Raw genomic sequence first — 21,688 nt, forward strand, 5'->3', positions numbered from 1 at the left:
ACTGACACACCCCCCAAAATACAGTGTGACAAAGATTGTTATATGTTTGAAGGGCCAATTTCAGCTGTCCAAAATAAATCACAGCGAGCACTCTAATTACCAATTTGGAGTGCAAACCGAAGAACTTGAAGACATGCAGATGTGTGTAAAATAATCAAAGCAAAATGAATGCCACCAAGTGCAGCTTCAAGGTGGATACAACACACTTGAAGGCCCAACACTAATGTGCGCATCATAGTGGAAGTGAATTTTGGCATGTGTCTGGTATGTAATTTTAAATAACTGCAATTGTCCAGTCATAGTTTAGCGACTGTACTGAGGCACAGCAGGCCTGTCAAGCTTCATATTGCTTAACATGCTGAAGGAACAAATAAGAATGATACTCGTTATTTAAAGAGTTTGGAGGGTGGTGTCTTTTTTTGCCATTCCAAAACCACAAATACAAAGCAAAATAGTGTAAAAAATAGATTAAACATTGTTTTTTGCTCCAACATAAGCTCCAACTGTTACCATATCCAGCTAAATAAGCTCAGCTAGCTTATTACCAATAGTAGTAACCTAAACCAGCATTAATTCAAATGTCCTAAAATCTGCTTACAACGCTGTCTTTTCAGACAGAAAAAAGGTCAGTAGAAACGAGAAGCCTGCTTTTGTCTACCTCTGTCTGAAATCAAGCACCCACTACTTAAAAAAATATCAAGAAGTTTAAATGTTAAATCTTCTAGTTATCATAGAAAACTGCATATGATATGAAGTTTCATGTGCTTTGTGTTTTTTATCATGTTTAACTGCTGTACAACCAAATTTCCCTTTGTGGACAAATAAAAGGGTTGATTGATTGATTGATTGACTGATTGATGTGTGCCATGCAAGAACTGACAGCTTCACTGGCAGAACAACAGTAACTTAAGTGGCATTGGCAAACACTCCTAACAACATGAAAAACTAAAAACACAAAAGAATCGTTACCTGTAACCTGGAAGGTGCATTTGCCTGCCCCTGCCTCATTGATGACATTACAGGTGTACTCCCCCCACCCGTCTCGATTCAGGCTGCGGATGGTGTACTCCGTCTCGTCTCTTTGGGCGTCGAAGGCTCCGGCGTGAAGCAGCCGGTTTGATAGAAGCCACTCGAAGCGCAGCACGCGGGAAGGATGTGCTCGCAGCACCCTGCAGGTCATCACCACAGGCCTCCCCAGTCCCTGACGCATCTCCATGTAAACCGGCTCCACTGTCGGCGGGTCTGAGTGGGAGACAGAAAGGCTCAGACAGGTTCAGCTGACATTTGATAGGGACATAAAAGTGTGTCAAGGATGTCAGTGCAAAGGGAATATAAAAGAATATGACAAAATGCTTTGGATAAAGAGGAAGGAAATAAGAGAAGGAGTGGGAGGAAAGTACATTGATGTCTATACAAGACAGACGCTATTCAGGCCAAGGCCCTCTCAGTCAAACTAGGTTGTCTTTGACCACCAGAGATATTTACAGAGCAAAAATACCTGGAATACAGAACAGACAGTCAGAATGCAAAGTCTAGAAGAGTCACTGCAGGTATGAAAAGAATAAATATATATATTTCAAAAAAACTAAACATGTAATCAAAGTGAAAAAGAATGAAAAGTGATAATAATTGAAAAGAAAAATGTCCCTCAGCAATATGAGACCACTTGAAACTCACTGTAGTCTTAAGGAGGACATAACTGAAAAGAAAATAGCAGCTTTTTAAATGACGACAGAAAAATATTTAAAACATGCACAGACACTGAAAGGTTAAAAAAACATGTTAGAGAATAGTCTAATATTGAAACATGAGTAGGAAGTCTTGGGCAGAAGGGGAGAGAGAGAGAGAGCGAGGTGAGATTACACTGCAAGTACACTGCAAGCAAACTTTAAACAATTGGCACCACAAAGTCAATAGACCTCAGTGTTAAATGAAAAATGACGAGTGAAAACAATCGTGGAGAGCGCCAATGGGTGCAGGAAGATCAATTTTGCAGAAAAAGAAACTAGAACAATGTTCTGAGCAAAATCAGTCCAACTTCATGGAAAATTGGTAACAGGATGATGCAGTACACCTCAAGCTTTGAGAATGGAAAATTAATAACTTATTTGAGTATCAGACAGGCTTCACCTCCTCCCACATAGACAACCTTGTGGTGAATTATTCATCCAGTCATCTCAGAGCAAAGTCTGAGACTGAATATGACATCAATGCCACCTAGACTCTACCTCTGGAACGTGTAATATGTGTGATTGAAAAAAAAAAATCCCTACATTTAGTGTTTGGATTATGCACATCGTGACAAAATGCCTGTGTTGGTTTTTGCCAGAACAAAATATGTGTAAGTGCTTGTGCGTGCAAGCATTGACACAGTTATGAATAATTTCCATCTTAAGCATCTCTGCTCTTGACATGCTCGTACAGATGCTTGACAAAAGTCAAGGCGGAGCTTGAAAAACAACAGTGAATGCTGAGGACAAGAGACAGAATGACACAGAGCCCCTTGATTGCCTGAAATTTACATAATTCCCAGCAGAGGAAAGCAAAGGAGAGATGGGTAGCTACAGCCAGGCCTGTGGATGTTACTTTTAAATTGTAATCTGTTACAGATCACTGATTACCTGATTGAAATTGTAATCTGCAACTTAATCGTCTACATTTTTCACACACAGTAATACAATCTAATTACAGAGCCTTCTGAACTTGATAGGATATGCAATTAAATGAACTGTTAATTAGAATTTACAGCATATCATTTGATAGCACTATTAATGTCATTATCTTAAACCTTAATCAGCCATTTTTTGAAAGATGGGGAAGATGCTAAAATCTCACAACTTAATTCTGTTTAAAAAGTCAAATAAATTTAGCTTCCTGTGTTTTTAGAGTAACTGACTTTCATTTTTGTTTTTCTGCTTCACACCGTCTAGGCACAAGAGCAGGGCAGGTCCCCAAGGCCAGGGAGGTGCGCAGGAAAAAATGGGCTGTAAACATCACACTGCATGCAAAATAATACATCAATATATAACAGTCCAAAGAGAATTTTCTTGCCCTCGATGCCAATTATCACACAACACACAAAAACCGTGGAATTCACTCAGCAGCCACTATGCTCAATGACACACCATTAGGTTGGGTAATGACTGGCTGAAATCTGAAAGGTAATACATTGTAACACATGAGATGACAGAGAAGGTAAACACAAATCTTACAAGAGCTTTGGACTTAAGGAAAAGAGAAAAAAATGTTTGCCTGCTTCACCTGACACTGTTCACGGATGAAAACCACTTTCCTGTGGAGAGTAAAGTGGCTTTCATCTCCGCTAAATGAAACAGCAATCAGTTCCTCCTTCAAATGAGCCATGCCTGGGCTTTTACCATCTTTGACTCCAAAAGAAGGGTCTGAATCTGTACTTATCACATTAAAATTGTAGGTTTGTGTGCGGCGGTGAATCAGAGCCCAGCTCCACAGCCTCCCTGAGTGGCACTAGACCAAATTGCAGTAAGTGCATTTCCATTCACACAGTAAGACAAATGAAAAAAAAAAATCTTATATAACCAAAACATCCTTTAAACGAGGGCACATGCCTCATCTTCCTGCCCCCCATTGCATCTCCTGTGAAACAGCTGCCCAGTGAACATGAGGCAAAAGGAGCGAAAAAGGTCCTTTGTGATATTCCCTGAGCAGTGCTCGCCATGGTTAGTGTAGCAGCAAGGGCGGTGAGGGCTCGGAGTTGCTGTAAGTCACAGGCTGAGGGAAAACCCTGAGCTCTGGCTACGATGTAATCCATCATCAGTCACCGGTGGATACCTTGACAGTAATGTGGAGAAAAACAACATTTAGGAGCACGGGGGCCTTCTCCCCACGGCCCATATAGACTGCCATCTACAGGGAGCAGGACAGAACAAAGACACTGGTGTGCTTGGGGGAAATATGCATGTGTGTGTGTGAATTTGTAAGCATGCATGCACCTGGATTTCTGAAACAGCGCTTGACTGGTTTACAATAAACTTCAGCTTCAGTCAGAATGGGTTTCATTTTTCTTCCGTGTGCTTCGGGTGAGTGCATCAAGAGAAGGACATGCAAGTCCTGTGGCCAAGCCCACAACAGTGTTTTGAAATGTACAGTAGGTGCATGTGCACATAAAGTATGTGTGTCTGATTCCTTCTATACGGTTGGAGAAATACTTCAAACAGAAATTAGTTTTCTCTTTCTTGTTTTTCTCCCATTCTTTTTTTCCCTGAAAGCTGCTGAATATTTTCTCTTATGGCTCACTGGATGACTGGTTTAACTTTGATGCTCCTTACTGATGCATTTATGTATTGCGTGCTGATACATGTTGAAATAGCATGTGACATACTGATGCTCCATTCAGCAATATGCCATGTTTTTCACCTTGACTGCGCCTTCTGCAAAAGTACATAAAAAAGAAAAAGGCCTTGATTTTGGAAGCAAAAGCATTCTTGTGGGAAAATAACCTTTGTAGCATAACATGCTTCAATATCAAGTCTTGATGGAGGAAATAGCATTCATTAGGAAGTCAAACAGTTATATACAGAATATGAAATGAAAGCCCTGATTTAACTGATTTATAATGAGTCCCTGTGTTGAATAATGTAGGGGAACGCTGCTCCGCATCAGCGCGCCCTCCTTCCCTCACGCTACAGTCGCTGCAATCAAACAATGAACTTAAGCACCATCTGATTTACCATATTGTTATTAAACTTTGTGATAATTTATTAACTTAAATATACAATTAATGATAATCAATGTTGACTCTTCAGTGCGAGGAGTGGCCTGGTAATCCGCTAATAGGTTTACTTCAGTCATTGACCAAGTTATGACTTATTCTGTCTAAGCCGTGTGCAGGCTTCTGTTTACAACCTACATATTCGCTGACCTTTTCTGGTGTGGATTTGATGTGGCTGATCAATTCAATATTGTTCCAGAAAAAAAAAAGGTTATTAAAATTTCATCCCCAAATGCGGTGGGTGAGCCCTGCTGTAATGCAAAAGATTAATTTGCTGGCGTGAGGCTAATATGAATCGCTTTAATATGATTCCCATTAGAGTGGGCCTCAGGGGCCAGCATTGCAGGCCTTCTTGATGCAGAAAGGAAAATTAATTAAAAACAATAATCGTGTAATTCTGCTCATTACTTTTGCCCAGACAGTAGCTCTTTATCCTGGTGTGGCTTTTTTGATGTATGTCAGATGGTAGGGCGCTCAGTTGTAGGGGCAATTGTGCAGTTGCATCAGGCAGGTGTCACGGACGATGTGAGGAGGAACAGAAGGGAAGCTGGGATAAAAGATTCCTGTGCATCTGGGCCAAGGTAGAGCTTGATAACTTTCACTCTGACAGACAGTGGTATCTAGGACAGGAGACCACTCTATACCTCTTTCTTCCCTCTCTTTCTCTCTGTTTCTTCACTCGCTCTCTCAAGCCCCTGGACCATGCCAAGTCAGTTTGACTAAGAACATTAGGGTGTCACAGCTTGGGATTTGGCGTTTGCAATTCTATTAGAGCGACGACTCTAAAGGCAGGCGTCTTCCATTCCCTCTACCTCTCCTCCTGGCGTTGCCTCTGCCAGCCAACAGATGCAGGTTTTTACATATCAAAGCTGTTGACTTGCCAGAGTCGTTCCTTCACGCCTCTAATGCTCTTTGCTTCAGAGGACTGTACCTCGGTCCCTTGATCAAGTTACTAAACGCGGCTTTGCACATGGCTCACCACCAAAGGCGGGTGGCTCGCGCAGGGACCTGGAAATGCAGGCGAGAAAAGCATCTCAGAGGGATTGGCTTGTGCTTACACACCATAAGACAGTCCAAGAGAAAGAAGGGGGGGCATACCGACAGGCATATGGAGCAAACAACAAAAGTAGGGCCGGATTGTGTTAATAAAGTAAATTCTCATGCTGAGAAATAGCAAAGGTCTATGTATTTGGCAAATTAATCACTCGACAGCATGCATTGATGTGTACACACAGTGGACACATTTCCTCTATTTAAACTCAGATGGTTTGTGTTTGGGTTTGTGTTTAAACTTCAGCTTTGACGCCAACTATTAAAAAGTACCAAAAGTCTGACAAGCAGAACTGGCTCTGAAGCTAGAACATGGCAGTGATTGATTTATTAATACCAAAGCCTTAGTAATGCTCTTTACTGACTAGGCTTACATGCACAAAATATTCTGCATTTGTTAAACCACCTTTTTGAAAATGTCAGCATTGCGATATTATTGCATATCCAAAAAACCTGTTGATATCGAAGTCTTTCAAAATGTTTAAAAGTAGGTGTGTTTCTCCTACCAACCAGAAATGTGGGCTTTTCCTTTGGGCATGCAACTCTATCCCAGCCTTGCAAACTTTAAGCAAGTCGTTTTTTTTACAATACAAAGAGCTGACCGTAAACAGTGCGTGAGTCGTAAAATGCAGTAAAAACCCAAATTGAGACACATATTCCAAATGTGCCATATACACATCCAAAAACGCTACTAAAACCAAAATATCCCACGTGTCTTAATCAGGAAATGCTACATCTGGCCTGTGCTACATAAGGCCTAATACAGAATATCCAAACAATATATGTTGTTTACATGTACCGTATCAAATTTGGAATATCCTCATATTTGGAATAATAGTGGAATTTTGTTTGTGCATGTCAACATAGTTATTACGTGTTCTGCTTTGAAATGGCAAACAGATGAAAGTGTTGTACCACTTCAAGAATTCTAGTGCTCTATTAAAATAATACCACATAATGTGGGTGGGGGGGTGGGGGGTGGGGGAGATGCTTTCATTGCATGTCTTGTACTGTGTGTCATCCTGTGATGCAACCACATGTCAAGGCAAATCTGTCTGAGAGAGGGAACAGATTTAATGGCATGTGTCTTTCACCTGAGGCCTTCCCCCTTCTTTTCGCCTCCTGAGGCATGTCTCTAACAACAGTCACTCCCTGTCAGTGACCCCTGTCCACTGTCACAGGGACAAGGGGAGAACAGCAGCAGGGTGTGATAGGACACCTCTCTTGGTTGAATGTCAGGGGAGAGAAATCCTGCTTTGGAGCACCTGTGAAAATGGACCTCCACTCTAGACAAGGTCATTGTTGAGACCTTCCTCAGAATAACACCTTTTTTATATCCGTGTTTGTTAAGGGTAAGTTTGTTTTTTGAAGCTTTTACAATATCGTTTTTGATGGAACTGAGACAGTTTCAAAATGTGTAATTAATGTAAAATCTGGGCTTTAAGTATTCAGAGTGCATTCAGTGGCTAGTTAAGGCTATCTGATTTCATAGAGTTCATGTACTTCCTGTTCGTCGTCTCCTAGTCTGTGATGCTAAAAATGGAGCAGTTACTCATTCTGTACTCTTTAAAGTGAAACAGTTTTACATTTCTTTTACACATTCTTTTTATTCTTATTTGTTTCATCTTATCTGCCCTCTCATCTTTAGGATAACTCTTGATCAACTTTGAAAGGAGCCACCCACGTCCTAGCAGTGTTTCATAAGCTCAGTTTCTTCAAGCAGGCTGCTCTTCAGCATGCACCGTTCCAAAATTGTGTTGAGTGGCTTGGCTAACATTTCTTTCTTTCATAAGCTCTCGTTACAAGTTTGCAGCTATTTTCTGATAAATTTCGTATTCGGTATTTTTTATTGGTGCTTTGAGCTAAATGCTTATGTCAGAACGCTAACATGCTCAAGATGATAATGCTAACACTCAGACGCTAACTACTGTAGGTATAATGTTTGTCACTTTCACGATCTTAGTATAGCATGTTAGCATGCTAGAAAGCAAAGCAACATTTGCTTATTATGACTAAAGAAGGGAGAAAATGATGGATATTTCACTCAAAATCATAAAAAGAAAAAGTCAGGGGATCACCAAAGTCAGTAGGATACATCTTCAGAGGACCTTGAATATAACATTTGTTGAGATTTTTCAATCTGGACCAATGTGGTGGACCAAGTTACTGACAGACCAACATTGTAATCGATAGAGCCATAACAAATGATATGCATCATTAAATATTAACGCCATGTCAACTGTCTATTAATAAAGGCATTTTTTGTACACTCACAAATTAATTTCATGCTTCAAAGACAGGAGCTACTCCAGTAAAAAATGTGTGTAAAGGTAGCAAAGTGAAGGAGAGAGGCAGATGTGAGTCACAAGTGACTCACTTTGGTCAGGTGCCTGGCACAGCAGATAGATCTCTCATCTCTGGCAGCCACACAACCACACCAAGTGAACATTAGTCTAGTTTAGCTTTCCTATTTGCCAGTCATCATGATGACCTAATTATGCATTAACAACAAACCACAAAAAATAAACAATTAAAAAATCAACAGTGTTTAACATCATACAATAATTTCCATTTCTTTTGTTGAATTGTGTGAATAGATTTTATTACTCATTCATAGTTTTTATTGTCTGAAGGAAACTATTTTTGGGCTCTGGGAAATTTTGTGCTCTTAATAATTTATGAGAAGTACAACTCTCAATGCAATCCAAAAAGCCTTTTATTGTGAGCAGATTCGGTTTTTAAATGTGTCATCTTTTATTTTGTCACTGATTTGCAGATGAAGCTGCAGTACGTTGTGTTACTGAAAATGTAGGAAAGGAAAAAATTGAATATTTTCATAAATGCTGAGTAATTGTAGCTGTTGACTCAAAAGGTCCTGGACAGTAATGTTTATTAGCTTTTTTCCTGCTCTAATCGTGCTGCCCTGAGACAAATGGTGCTCAGAGTACAGTTTGTGCTCCTGCTGCTTTCCAAACTGAGGCGCGATAACTGTGACCTATTGCTGCTTGTGGCAATAAACTGCTCTCTACTAAGGTGGAGCAACAGCATCCATTCTTCATCTCATCTTAAATAACTGAGACAGGGGTGGTATTTAAATGTGTGTTATTATTTCAATGACCATATTTTAATATGAATAGTGTTGTTAAAATATGGATCATGGGCAGCTGTTCAACATGCGGTTGCAGTGTGAACACACAGCAGCAGATTGAAAAGTCCTCTCTTTGGCTTTTTTTTTTGTTGTAAAGGCTTGTTATTTTAATTTTGCACTAAACTAGTTGTTTCTCACCCACCACAACCGCCTTGCATGAGCAGCAGATCCACTGAGTGTTGCTAATTAATGAAGGGCATCTTGGAGTCTAAATCCTTTGTTTACTTTCTGGTGTCAGCGATGGTGCGTAGCAAAGCCACTAACCTTTGATATGGGCTGTCATCACTGCATAATCATAATCAATTCAGCCAAAAATTCAACACAGTCTTCTTCAAAGCACATCAAAACTTAATTAATTTTCTTAGCACAGCACAGTGAGTAACAGCTAAGCTGAAACGTGAACGCCATAGCAAAGAGAACAATATAACTCTCACATAAATGAGGGCAATATGATGTGCTAATCCTTGTCGACGAGAACCGAACGGAGGCCGCTCTTGTTCCTCTTCAATGAAAATATTGGTAGTGGGGGTGTCAAGTTCATCCTCAATCAAAACTGTGGTTGTGGTGCTGCCATAACTCTGTTTTATTTGTCACACTTTATTGTGTTTTGAGGATGTTGGATATTTTTCTTCAGTATTATGTTTGGCAAATCCACTTGAAATGAGATTCACCATGGGGAGGGATACTTAAAAGTGGCAGTCAGCGTCAAGCATGTTAATTGCAATGCATTTCACAGTATTTTAAGGGTGACATGCAGCTGCACAGGTTCGGTGTAGATTAGGGTAAATTGAGATGGAAGAATGTATGGATTAACTAAGTAGGCCATGAGAAAAACAATGAGCCTGTGGCTAAGGGAATCAGTTTTCTATTTCCTGTAATCACTTGCCAGAGAATGGTAAGCACTCTACACGGATCGCTTTCATTTCCTCCCTATCCTTCTTCCGTTCTCTTTTGCAGCAGAGAAGGATCCCCAGCCCTCGAATGACTGACACTGCTTTGAATCCCTGATGTTCATTTGAAATATTCCATTCAAATCTCCATAAATGAATACAAAATGAATACTAGTGGGAATAAATTAGCCGCTCGCTAATTAACCGTTAAGCCATCTTTGAATGTCACATCTTCAGGAGGGGAAGGGTTTATCAATGAGCGGTAGTGACGGGAGGTCTAAGGCCTGGCACACAGTCTTTGGGTCTTCTCTGACGTGTATGCCCAGAAACAAACACGCAGATACACCCGAACATGTGTGGATATCAGAGCTTTGTGCCTCTGTTAATATTACTCCTGCTCAGTTCACTTTCAACAGATAAAGTCCTCCCTCTTAGTGTAAGAGGCGGAGCCAGAGCTGTTTCCTCTCACACCTGACCGAGGTTACCAGGGGACTAATTTTACTGCCTTAATAAGGAAATTGGATGGGCGTGGAAGAGTAGAAATGGGAAAATGTTCAATTTTGGTCACAGTAGACTAGCACATACAGTATACAGATTAATTACACTGCATACAAATAAAATATACAGATAAATGAGGCACCATACATAAATACACACATATATCACTGCTACATGTTAAAAGGTTGCAACATGCATATTTACACAGATATAGACAGTCATAAAGAGACAAAAAAAAGTCTACTCACATTGTACGATTAGCTCCACCACGGCCTCTCGGGGCTTTACGTTGAACCCGTTATACTGACTTGTCTGGCAACGATACGAGCCCGTCATCTCTCTGGACACATTAACTATACGCAGCACACCATCGTAGCTCTCCATCTGCATGCTGCCGTCCGGCATGGGTGCCTCCTTATCTGCTCGCGACCACAGGATGATGGGTTTAGGCTTCCCTGAAACAAGGCACTCCAGCTCCACTGTGTCACCCTCGCGGGCCACCAGAGGGGATTTGCCCCGGGGGACTGTCAGGTTGGGGGGAACTAAGAAAGAGAAAAACAGAGGAGGGACTGATATGGGGCTCTAGAAAGTCAGCAGGCGGGGTAAGAAGAAATGGTCGACTGGGGGATAGAAGTGGCGTGGAAGGAATGGGGGAAGCGAATGAGCATCCAAGTTGCAATGGCAATGAAGCTGAGTCTCAGCCACAAACAGCACAGAGCTTGCATGAAAGGACCATGCAGATATTAGCAGCAGCGATGGCTAATGGCTGGGACTTGACAGTTTGAGCATGTACTTTAAGTAAAACCATCATGGCAGGCAGCAGTGAGAAAGTTAAATGTAATAAAGCAATGGCAAACAATGAACAATGCAACGAAGAGCTGACAAGCAAATGCACCAAAACGATCAAAGACAATTATCAATAATGGTCCTTTTCAAAATAGATCCAAGTAATAAGGAGAGACAGGAACTAAACCCAGGAACTAAACTACAGAATAAAAGTCTTTGTTGCTGTTTGTTTGTATTTCTAACATCTGAAAAATCAATCGTCAAAATTAGTCTGATAACACATGATGGCAGTGCTTATGACCTAATGTCACACATAAGGAAACAAAGCAGAGTCATCATACTTTATATTTTATGTTTGACTTAACTGTTTAAATCCAAAAGTGACATGCAAAAGTGGAAAAAGGAGACTGAAATTTCCAGAGTGCATGTCTCTTAAGTAGCAATAATCTGTGTTTTATGGTTGCTTTTCTCTACTTTAGTGAATAGCTGTGCTAAAAGCAATTAGCTAATTAAAGGAATAATACACCATTTTGGTAAATACACTTGATTCACTTTCTTGCTCAGAGTTCCATGAAAAGATCAATACCACTCTCATATCTGCCCGTTAAATATAAAGCTACAATCAGCAAATGGTTAGCTTGGCATAACATAAAGACTGTGAACAGCAAGCCCGACAAGCTCACGGTAAAGGGAGGAGTCAAGAAAATCACTCAATTAATCAAGAAATAGCCCAAAACAAAACTCCCTGTAAAACCACAACTTGTCATTTTTATACATGGATTAGTGTAAGGATTGAAAGACTAAGATATAACCTGATCTTTAGAGTTTCCAGTAGGCCTACTGCAGGCTAATATTTCTACCTTCAGAGAGAGCTAACTATTAGCTTGCGGTTTTGCCCTGCTTCCAATCTTTACACTAAGCTAAGCGTCTCCTGGCTGTAGATTCATATCTAATGGACAGAAATAACAGTGGTATCGATCTCCTCATCTGAATCTCGGAAAGAAATTGAATAAGCACACTTTCCTAAATGTCAGCCTCTCCCTGTACATTTTCTTTCTCTGGTTTAGTCGCTCTCTCCTCTTGTTTGCAGCTACCTCTTTTTATCTCTCTTGTTCGCTCGTGTTCTCGGTTTATTCGCATACACTTTCTCTTTATCTTGCTGTTTTGAAACTAGGATTACAGGGACATAATGTTGTTTTTAACATAAAAAACAGTTTAACATTCAACATCTGCCTAAGCAACTACATTGCATTTCCCTTCTAAGATAGCATCATATCATCATCATTGCCAGCATTGCTATCAAAAGCATCAGCATTATCATCATAATGATCATCACTTTTTCATCACATGACATTCTCATCACTTTCACATCCCAATCCAATTTTTAAGGATGATTTCCGCCACCATCATCATTTAAACATTCATAATTCTTATCATCCAACAATACTTGCATCATAACCATCACTCTCTGCAGCTTTTTACGTCCCTGCCCTCCTCCTTGTGCTGCTACTCAATCTCATCCACAGCATCATATAATTCAGAGCATTTACAACAGAACCCTCCCAAAGGTGATATAGCATTATTGCTGGCCGTGTAACAAAATATCACCCAATAAATATTTTGCCTTTGTTTAGCAGACATTTTAGAGCCTGGCTGAAAGTGAATATGAATAATGAAACAAGTGCAAAGAGCCAAATTGCTTGACACATTTGCAGGTTTCCTTGGGTGAATGTATGTGAGTGTGTATGTTTGTGTGTTCAAAGTTTGGAAAGCAGGAAAACTAGCAGGTTGGATTGGGCAGTCTGATTCCTCATCAAGCATGCTGGCCAAGTAAATGTGTTTAATTAGTAAACCTGGAAAATTGCATCGGCTCCTAGAGTGCTGTGTTTGTGTGTTCATGATTTTCTTCTTTTTTTTTGTGCAAGTCCAAACCATCAACAGACTCCAAGACTATTTTGTAGCACAGCTCCCAAAATAGTTTACAGCCAGCGAGTTGAGGAGCAGAAATCTTCTCAACGATGATGAAACCGTGTCATGCTTCCCTGATGATTTTAGAATCACTGTCATTCTGCCCAAACAATGCTGCAGCTGGAATGAAGTCAAGCCACATTGAAGTTTTATAGTGATGAAATCACTAGCAATCTCCAGAAAACGAAACAGAGTCCAGCAATATCTCTCTTGACCCCATTTCTAACAGGGTGAGAAGTAACAATCCCACTGCCATCTTAAACGCTATAACTGTCGGTTATTCTTCTTGTCCGTCAAGTGACTCAAATGGGTCAGTACACACCTGCTCACAATGCTTGGACTACAGCAATTAAAACTGCATGTGAATCCTTGATGAGCTGGCAGACATAAAGAGTGCTAAATATGCAGCTCTAAAGTTGCGCTAAATCACAAACAGTAGTCACTTAAAAAAAATGAAACAATAACTTGTACACCAACAGCAACTTTGAGAACTTGAATGTTGTAAACACAGAACAGAATCATCTCTCATTGAACATTTTGTGGAAAACAAGCTGTAAACACAACATTGACAAACTATCGCCTTTTACGTTGACATGGCACACTTATTATTGTTTAACAGTTTCTTATTAACACAACCAGCAGATACGGAAACATTAGCATCCTATTTCCGGCTGCCTGTTGAGTGTAAATCCAGTATTCATTCTCCTTTTAGCTCTGTCAGGCTCTCCACCAACTCCTGAGAACAATATCTGTCTCTTTAGCTGCTAAATGCTTAACTATGTTCATCTGACTTTGTCGTTTTGTGCTAATCAGGTAATGTACAGTGAGATTATCAAATCTGTTTCACTGGAAACAGCTGCTGGCTGCATCTGGAACCAACATTGATGAACAGTAAAAGTGGGCACAATAAAACCAAAACAACGAGCTTAAAGACTTTAAAGCACATCGTAGAGCTTTAGGCGGTTTAATAATTCATTGTAATTTAAAAAAAACTGACTGTAGCAAAACCAATTCTACTGTAACTGGAAAATCCTGATTAATCATTGTATCACCGTACAACAGATGAAAAACCTTTAGCTGCCTTTTCAGACATGAACAGCTGCTCATCAGTTAGTCCAACTGTTTGTGTAAGTAAGGTACACTGGTGTCATTAGCATTGGAATAATGAAGACTGGTCATTTATAGAAGTCTTGGCAATGCTGTTTGGCACGAAAGGAGCAGCAAAAATCATCCCTGCAGAGACAATAACAGCGGACACTCATTTCATTTTCATACATTTGCTGATTGGTATTCACACAATGTGTTGACTGAGGCAGCCGGGTGTCAAGAGCTGACATATTTCTTTCCACAGAATATTTTCTTCCACTTTTCCGAATGATTCCTTGGGTCCAAACTGTGAAATGGTGAATTGACAGCAGCAGGGTAGGAGGGGAGCAGCAAGCAGCCATTAGCAAGTGGAGTAGAGGTGTATTCACAGAGTTGCCATCATTACACCTGGCCTCTCCACAGCTCAGATTAGGCAGGCAATTACAGCTGTCTGCCTATTGGGTTTGGCAGCGCAAATACTGGCTATCAGCTGCCATTGTCTCTCTGCGCACCATCATGGAAATACTAACAGGCATACATGCATCCAGACACTCTCTCATCTCTGTCTTGCTTACTCTCTATTTCATTCTTCTTCTTGCTCTTCTTTCCAAGTCAACACCCTGCCTCTGTGTGAGAGACTGACCACTGAGATGCTCAGTGTAGCAGAGAGCCTGCTGCTGGTCTTCACTGTGCTCTCATTGTGCCAAAGCCATCCAAATGCCAGCATATGCGTATGCTTGTGTAGTGTACGCTTTTGTGGTTTTATGTCTCTGCATGTGCATGTGTCTGTAGCTGAGTGTTGCTTTTCTCGCCCACGGGTGACACCATGCTGTGATCCGGCCTCAGTTCTTCACCGGAATGCTCCTCGTTGTTGTTGACTGAAACTGTTTTGTCTATATGTGTGTGTGCTTATGTACTTTATGGGCCTAAATTGGGACTGGACCTCTTTGTTTGGCCTCAGTAGCGCTACTCATCTCTAGGGCCACAGCTGGAATCATCCTCCCAGTATTGAGGCTGATTGCTGGAGTCTTACAGCAGGATCCATCAGCACCACAGCAGACACAGTACAATGTGAGCTGAATGCAAAATGTGGAAATATCCGGCACTTTGCATTTTCTTACAGTCACGAGAGCCAGAGTGGTGCAAACGGACGTCTTGAGAGAATAAACAACATTCCTGCTGTCCCCTTTTCGGGTAAGTGCTGTGACATCACTCCCCGTCACCATGGCAACATAGCACTCTCTACAACTGCATCTTCTGCAGAGTGTGTATCTGTATGTGAGAGTGTGTGCTTTGACAGCTTGAGGCCAATGAGTTGGTCACAATGTGACAGGACTCTCAGCTCATCTGAGTCCTGGACCTCTGGGGACATAGAGGAGTCCCATAGATCCACTGTGGCCATATTTGTAAATATGTGTATGTGTGTAAGAGAGAGCTGCATATCTGCACCAGGTTGCTGAAGTATAATAATATCTACAAATATATTAAAATTGATGTAGAGCATTGACAGACTGCAGTGACACACTACAAACTAAACTGACATACTACTGTGTGTGGGTTTTTGAGTGTTGTGCTGCACCCCTGAGATTTTATAACTTATCTTGCGATCAATCACACAAACCCCTCATGAAATTGTGCCGCTGAGATTGTAGAGCAGCAGGCTTTCAACACCAATGCTCTCGTGGGTTGCTGTTTTATCTGTGGCCACACTGCTTTCTATAATGTTGCCCTTCGGTTTTTAACATTTAACCAAGCAGACAGAGTCAAAGGGAGGCTGGCATGCACGCTCTGCCCAGGAAAGAAACACACAGATACACACCTCCAGCACAGCCTCTTTCTGCAACTAGGCAGTGAGAAACTCCCCTGGAAGGACCAGAGTTTATGTATCGTTCAAGAGGCATCAACAGTATTTTATGAGGGAGGGGAGAGTGTTTCTTATTCATGTTTCCCTCTAAAGTTTTCGCAGCTGGTCAGGGAGTTGATTTCCCAGATGGCAACCTCCATAAAGTAACTTCAGGTGGTGCAATTGAGGCTACATGCAAGTACACTGGGCATAATGTGCAGTTATCTAGTCTTATTAACATATTTTATGGACTTGGTATGCCTACAATCTCTACTACCACTGTGATTCTGCAACCGTTATAAATGTAGGTGTCTCTGTTTACAGACTACTGAGTGTTTTTCTACCCTGACAGTTTCAGCATCGATAGTCTTCCTCAGAAACATCACAGGTGTTGTAGTGACATATGCTGCCAGGTGGTTATATGCCTTTCCGTCTAGAAGTGGCATGACCGTGGCATCTACTGTTGTCATATTGCAGATTTTTCGGGACAGCATCCCAGCTGTGGGACAGCTGTTGGCCCCTTCATCCACACTGGGCTCTTTTCCGATCGTCTATTGCCTCGTTAATCCAAGCCAATCACATCAGAGGTCTACTGCTTTCAGATGTGATTATTTTAACCCTTTTGTAGTTCATGACTTCATTTTCAATCTAACCGTGGTTAGAGATATCTAATTTTGGGTTTCAAGTTTTATTGTGTAGATAAAGTACATGCCCACTTTTCTTTTTACATTGTTTTTGTTATTTAGTTCAACTGCATGGACTGGACAATCTTTTCAATGTAGAGGGGGTTTTATTAGTCATGTAATAGTTCCTCTTTTTTGTCATGACAGACACACATGCTACCAAATTGACCGTTGGCCAAAAACACCATAGCAAAAATGTATGGGATGGATTAAACACTGTGTTTGTCTGCTCTTACATAAGATGCAATCTAGCTAGTATTTCTGGCAAACAAGCTTTTGTGTTTCTTCCAGGTCCAATGGGAACATGTTTAACTTAACATTAGTTTGAGGGCTTACAGGTTATATTAAGAACAATAAAGACCAATTCATGACAACCAAACGTACTGTGTAGTATTTCCCCACTCTGTATAAGCTGCTCCTGGATGTTAATTAGTAGCTCCATCAGGCACTTTATTACAACGAATGACCACCACAGCTAAACTTGTTACCTGAGAACGTTTTCCAAAAACATTGATCGCCATCATTCTAACAGGCTTTCCTCTGTAGCCTCTATGTAAGCTAAGCAGCAAGACAGAGTTATGTTGGAGCCAAATAATAATCATATACTATCTTTTTGTTACTGGGGCCAAGTAGCTTTTCAGTGCAAACTAACTGTAAAAACTAAATACTAAAAAAAATAGCAATGAAAGAGAATGTGACCAACATCAACAAAGGTCCACGTACTGTGACAACTCCACGTCTAAACACGAAGGAAAAAAAGCAGGAAACAACTTGTTTCCACTCACAGTGACCAAACAACAGTTGAACCTCTGCACTGTGTAGGTGAGTCAGGATGGAGACCAGGTTTCTCTTTATCAGGGTCAGTGAATTTGCTGCTGAAACAAGCACCCAACAACAAGCGGTCATGCCATCCCTATTAGAGTCATATGTGGTGCGGTCATTCAGATGATGGCCACTCATGATGAATCAGAGTCAAACAGACAACGAGACGGTTAGAAAGAGGATAGACAGCATACAAGCAGGCCTGCCGCAAGCCTCAGATGACTCAAATTCATCTCAGAAAAAAAAAAAAGATGTACATTCTGTTTATTAAACCTGCTCATTTTTTAATCAACTGAGCACTTAATTGATTTGCTTAATTCATTAACTGCAGTGATTCTTAAGATTGACAGAAACGCTGGGTGGTGCCAGAGTTTCAGGTGTGAGCAGGGTGCTAATTGGGGGGTTCATCATGTAAGGATTTTCCCCCCGCACAAGAAGAGAGAGGTGACTTTCAATCCTAATGCTTACTTTGTGATCATCAGTCAGATTGAAGATGAGCTGTGATGTGCTGACGCTAAGTTGTAGTGTGATGATTTTAATCAACAGAGACTTTTCTCATCACTATTATAGCCTTTTTAGAACTGGGGTTCAATGAAAGGTAATCTAGTTTTCTCGAGCCAAGTTGGTAGGAATCCAGTGTTTGTAGTTATTATGCTACAGTGAATGCTGCAAGGTGGTATCATCTCAATGAATCTGAGTTGAAAATGGCTTTAAATGTCAAGAATCCACCTGTGATAAGTCTACATTCTGTCAAAGTTTAATCTCACAGACGTCATAAAAGTAGTTCCAATCTGATGACATATAACATTTCAAATCACAGCCAGAGAAAGGCCATAATTATAATGGCAATAGTCATATTGCAGTAATGGCAATATCTAACAATAATCTAGCAAGACACACCTAAGAAAGACACACTGCCTAATGATGAAGAAGATTAATCGGCTAGTTCCTGTTAGAAGTTTATGGGGTGTTCGTAACTCTCTTCGGCTGTTCCTGTGGTTCTTAATCCGGACAGTATTCAAAGGGAAGGTCTGTGTCTTCGTTTTCCAGACCACGCTCATAAATAAGCATTAGCCTCGCAATCTCTGGGAGCCCTGATGAGAAAAGAAGTTGCTTATTTAATGAGTGTGTCATGATGGTAAATATTAGTGCTGTTTTTCAAAAAGGAAAAATCATGAAAGCTTTTGAAATCTGTGTTCATCAAAAGTTGAAAGAATGAAAGATGATAAATATTCTCTTTTATAAAGATGGGCTTAGGGCTGGGGCTAAGCCCGGGTTTGGAATCTGGAGCCGGAGCCAAAGCTGGAACAGCCAGCGAGCTCCAAAGTGTTCAGAATAGAGACACTTTAGGCTCAATCACTTTCCAACCACTTCCCCAGCACGAAACCCTGGCAGACCTGCAGCGTAATCTCCTCTAAACGCTTTTATTAAGACTTCTAATTGCAGCTCGGGCTTTCTCCCTTCAGGAGAACAGGCAGAGGAACAAAACAAGGGCTTATTCACCCCAAAACAGGCTGCAGACATATGGCAAGGCAGAGAGGCACAAGGCACTTTAGTTCACAGCAGCTATACTGTGCCGCTCAGCGAAGACACTTTTCTGATTCATGGCATCAATCTGAAAGAAAGAAACACCACACATAGCAGGAAATCTCCAAGAAAACAGCCCAGTCCCATCTAGGTAAAGCAGCGGGAACCATCACTGGCAGGAGCAAAAATTCTATATATTATTTCCTATGACAAGACCAGCTCTATGACAACGCAACACTTTCATAATATTTCATAGCCACACATCTGACTGGAACAATGAAAGCTTAACAAGCAATCACATCTAAGCCTTAAAGAAAACCTTTCATTTCATATGATCACAATGGAGTCAGTCATTTCCTTGGCTATTTTCTCAGTCAGACAGCAGTATCTTTTTACACATTAAAGGGTCTGTGTTAATGCATTGGCATCGCCCAGGCACTCCAAAAGAAGAGACTGTACTACTTAAAAGATAATGAGGAAACAATCTTGGCAGGTGCGATTGATCCCACTGTTTTATTGCGCGGGGATTATCAAAGGATTATCTAACAATAATTATGCACCCAAGGTCGACACACTGCTTTCATGTTCACGCTGTGAGTGGCAGCGAGGTGTGCGTGTGATAGAAAACAAGACTGTGAGAAGGAGTAAGGGTGCACAAGTGTGTGAATGTGTTTGTCGACGTGTGTGCGCGCCTCTCACTGAGAGAGTAAAAGGGGAAAGAAAGCTACAAATCCAATCATGAGTCGTGAAACATCACACAAACCAAAAAGTCACTTATCAGTACCGAACACACCAGCAGGAAATTCAAAGCAAAAGCAGATATCTCCTGTGCCGGCAGCAAACACCAACCCAATGGGAATCCCCAACATGGAAAATCTGGAAATCTGTGATGGTTGACTGGTATGTGGAGACTCCCAATCGTTGCATCTTTGAGGCATGGAGTCGATCAGGTCCCATCCTTCGGTGGAGTCGATGGGGGATGAAGTAATGCTTGGTGACACTGGAGCATTACCACACATTTGCAGCTCATTGATTGACCTCACACTGGAGATTACAGATAAAGACCACCATTCCTGTTCTATTACATGTGTTATCACTTTGTCTCTCTAACCACTGATTTTCACCATTACTGTAGAGGCTGCAGGAAGTGTGTAAGCACAAAACGTATTGTTAACTGAGCTAAATGTGCTATGTAGCAATCTTCTAAAAGACAGGCTCTCTATTGTTTGCTGTGAAGCGGTTCCAGACTTCTTTTTATAAAATCTGACAGGAAAATACTTCGCTGATGTTAAAATCTAAAACAATAGATAGAAAAACAAATGTTTGACAGCTGATTTTATCCATTGCTTTTAAAAAAATGTTTTAGTTTTTTTTTTACAATGTATGGCTGACTTTATTGACATCTTTTGAAAACAACTGATGTACAGTAAAGCAGCAGACAATTGAAAGACATGATGAACAGCTGCTGTAATATTGTTCTGTTTCTATGAGATCAGCTACAACTCAACATGCCATGATTGAAACTACAATGATGCAGCTCGGTAGACAAGGTGGATTGTTATGTCGTGTTATAAACATGCTGTATACATGTATACAAAAGTTAGTCAGAACAGTGGTGGGAGCAGCCAATTTGATGGAAGGACGATGGATGTTTAGTCTCTGTTTAGTTGAACTGATGGGCGCGAGCTTTGTTTCACAGGAATCCAATTGAACAGTCATTGCAATGCAGTGTAATTGGTACTGTAACAATTTTCTGTGTACACTAACTGACTATTTCTGAGCATTTTCAGCCTGGGGGCGAATATAGGAATTTCATCAGGCAGCAAACAGCCTAATACAGGAAAAAAACAAGCATTCTCATCCTGTTTAGACAATCCAGGAAGAGGGCTTAAAGGGTCAGTTCACCCAAATCGCACACACGCAAATAAATTCTGGTTTGCTTTGGTTTTTCTGCAAAAGGTTTGAGAAATCTGTCTTTGATACCCCAATGCAATGGAAGTGAATGGAAATTGCAGTAATAAAGGTCTGACATTTATTTTAGTTGAAAAAATGTTGGACAATCCAAACCTTATTGTCAATTGCCATTTTTATCACCACTATTTTATGATGACGGTAAATGCTGCAAACTCCACAGACAAACCTCCATTTTATTGGTGTTAAAAAATTCTCACTGGCAGATGTGAAAACATTGAAAGATAAAACAAACAGTCTGCACTGACAGATCCTACTAAAGGTAAATCAGAAAGTATGTTTGATAGAATTTGTATGACCTGACCCTTTAAAGGAAATATTTCCCAAATTTAGCTATCCAATATAAACCACTGTGCAAAAACCAAGGTGACCACTGAAGTTATTTTTACAGATGTCAGTTGTAAACGCTCATTGAATCTTGGATAATCATTTCCTGGCTCAACTTACTATAATGTACCTACCATAGTTGTAAACACATGGAATTTAACGGTACAATGGATAATTATCACTGACATTTACTGTGTTTACTCCTTAGTTTTTACTTCCAAATAAATAAGAAATAATTATGTAATGATACAGATATTAGCGGTCGACTGATAGTGGATTTTTAAAGGTTGACATAATAATGATAGTTTGGAGCAGAAAAAAGCCAATACCCTATTGATC

At 40.6% G+C, this 21,688-nt stretch overlaps 1 protein-coding gene across 1 annotated transcript in view; it reads right to left on the reverse strand.

Moving 5' to 3' along the window:
* Positions 1–21,688, reverse strand: part of LOC133997289 (MAM domain-containing glycosylphosphatidylinositol anchor protein 2-like) — a 179,082-nt gene that overhangs the window by 46,743 nt on the left and 110,651 nt on the right. Inside the window, exons 9-10 of the mRNA XM_062436852.1 lie at positions 10,585–10,905; positions 970–1,242 (exon numbers count right to left, since the gene is read on the reverse strand). Coding sequence (XP_062292836.1) covers positions 970–1,242; positions 10,585–10,905 — 594 coding nt within the window. The remainder of the gene's footprint in view (positions 1–969; positions 1,243–10,584; positions 10,906–21,688) is intronic.

Source organism: Scomber scombrus, chromosome 17 (assembly GCF_963691925.1).
Source record: "Scomber scombrus chromosome 17, fScoSco1.1, whole genome shotgun sequence".
Taxonomy (NCBI): domain Eukaryota; kingdom Metazoa; phylum Chordata; class Actinopteri; order Scombriformes; family Scombridae; genus Scomber; species Scomber scombrus.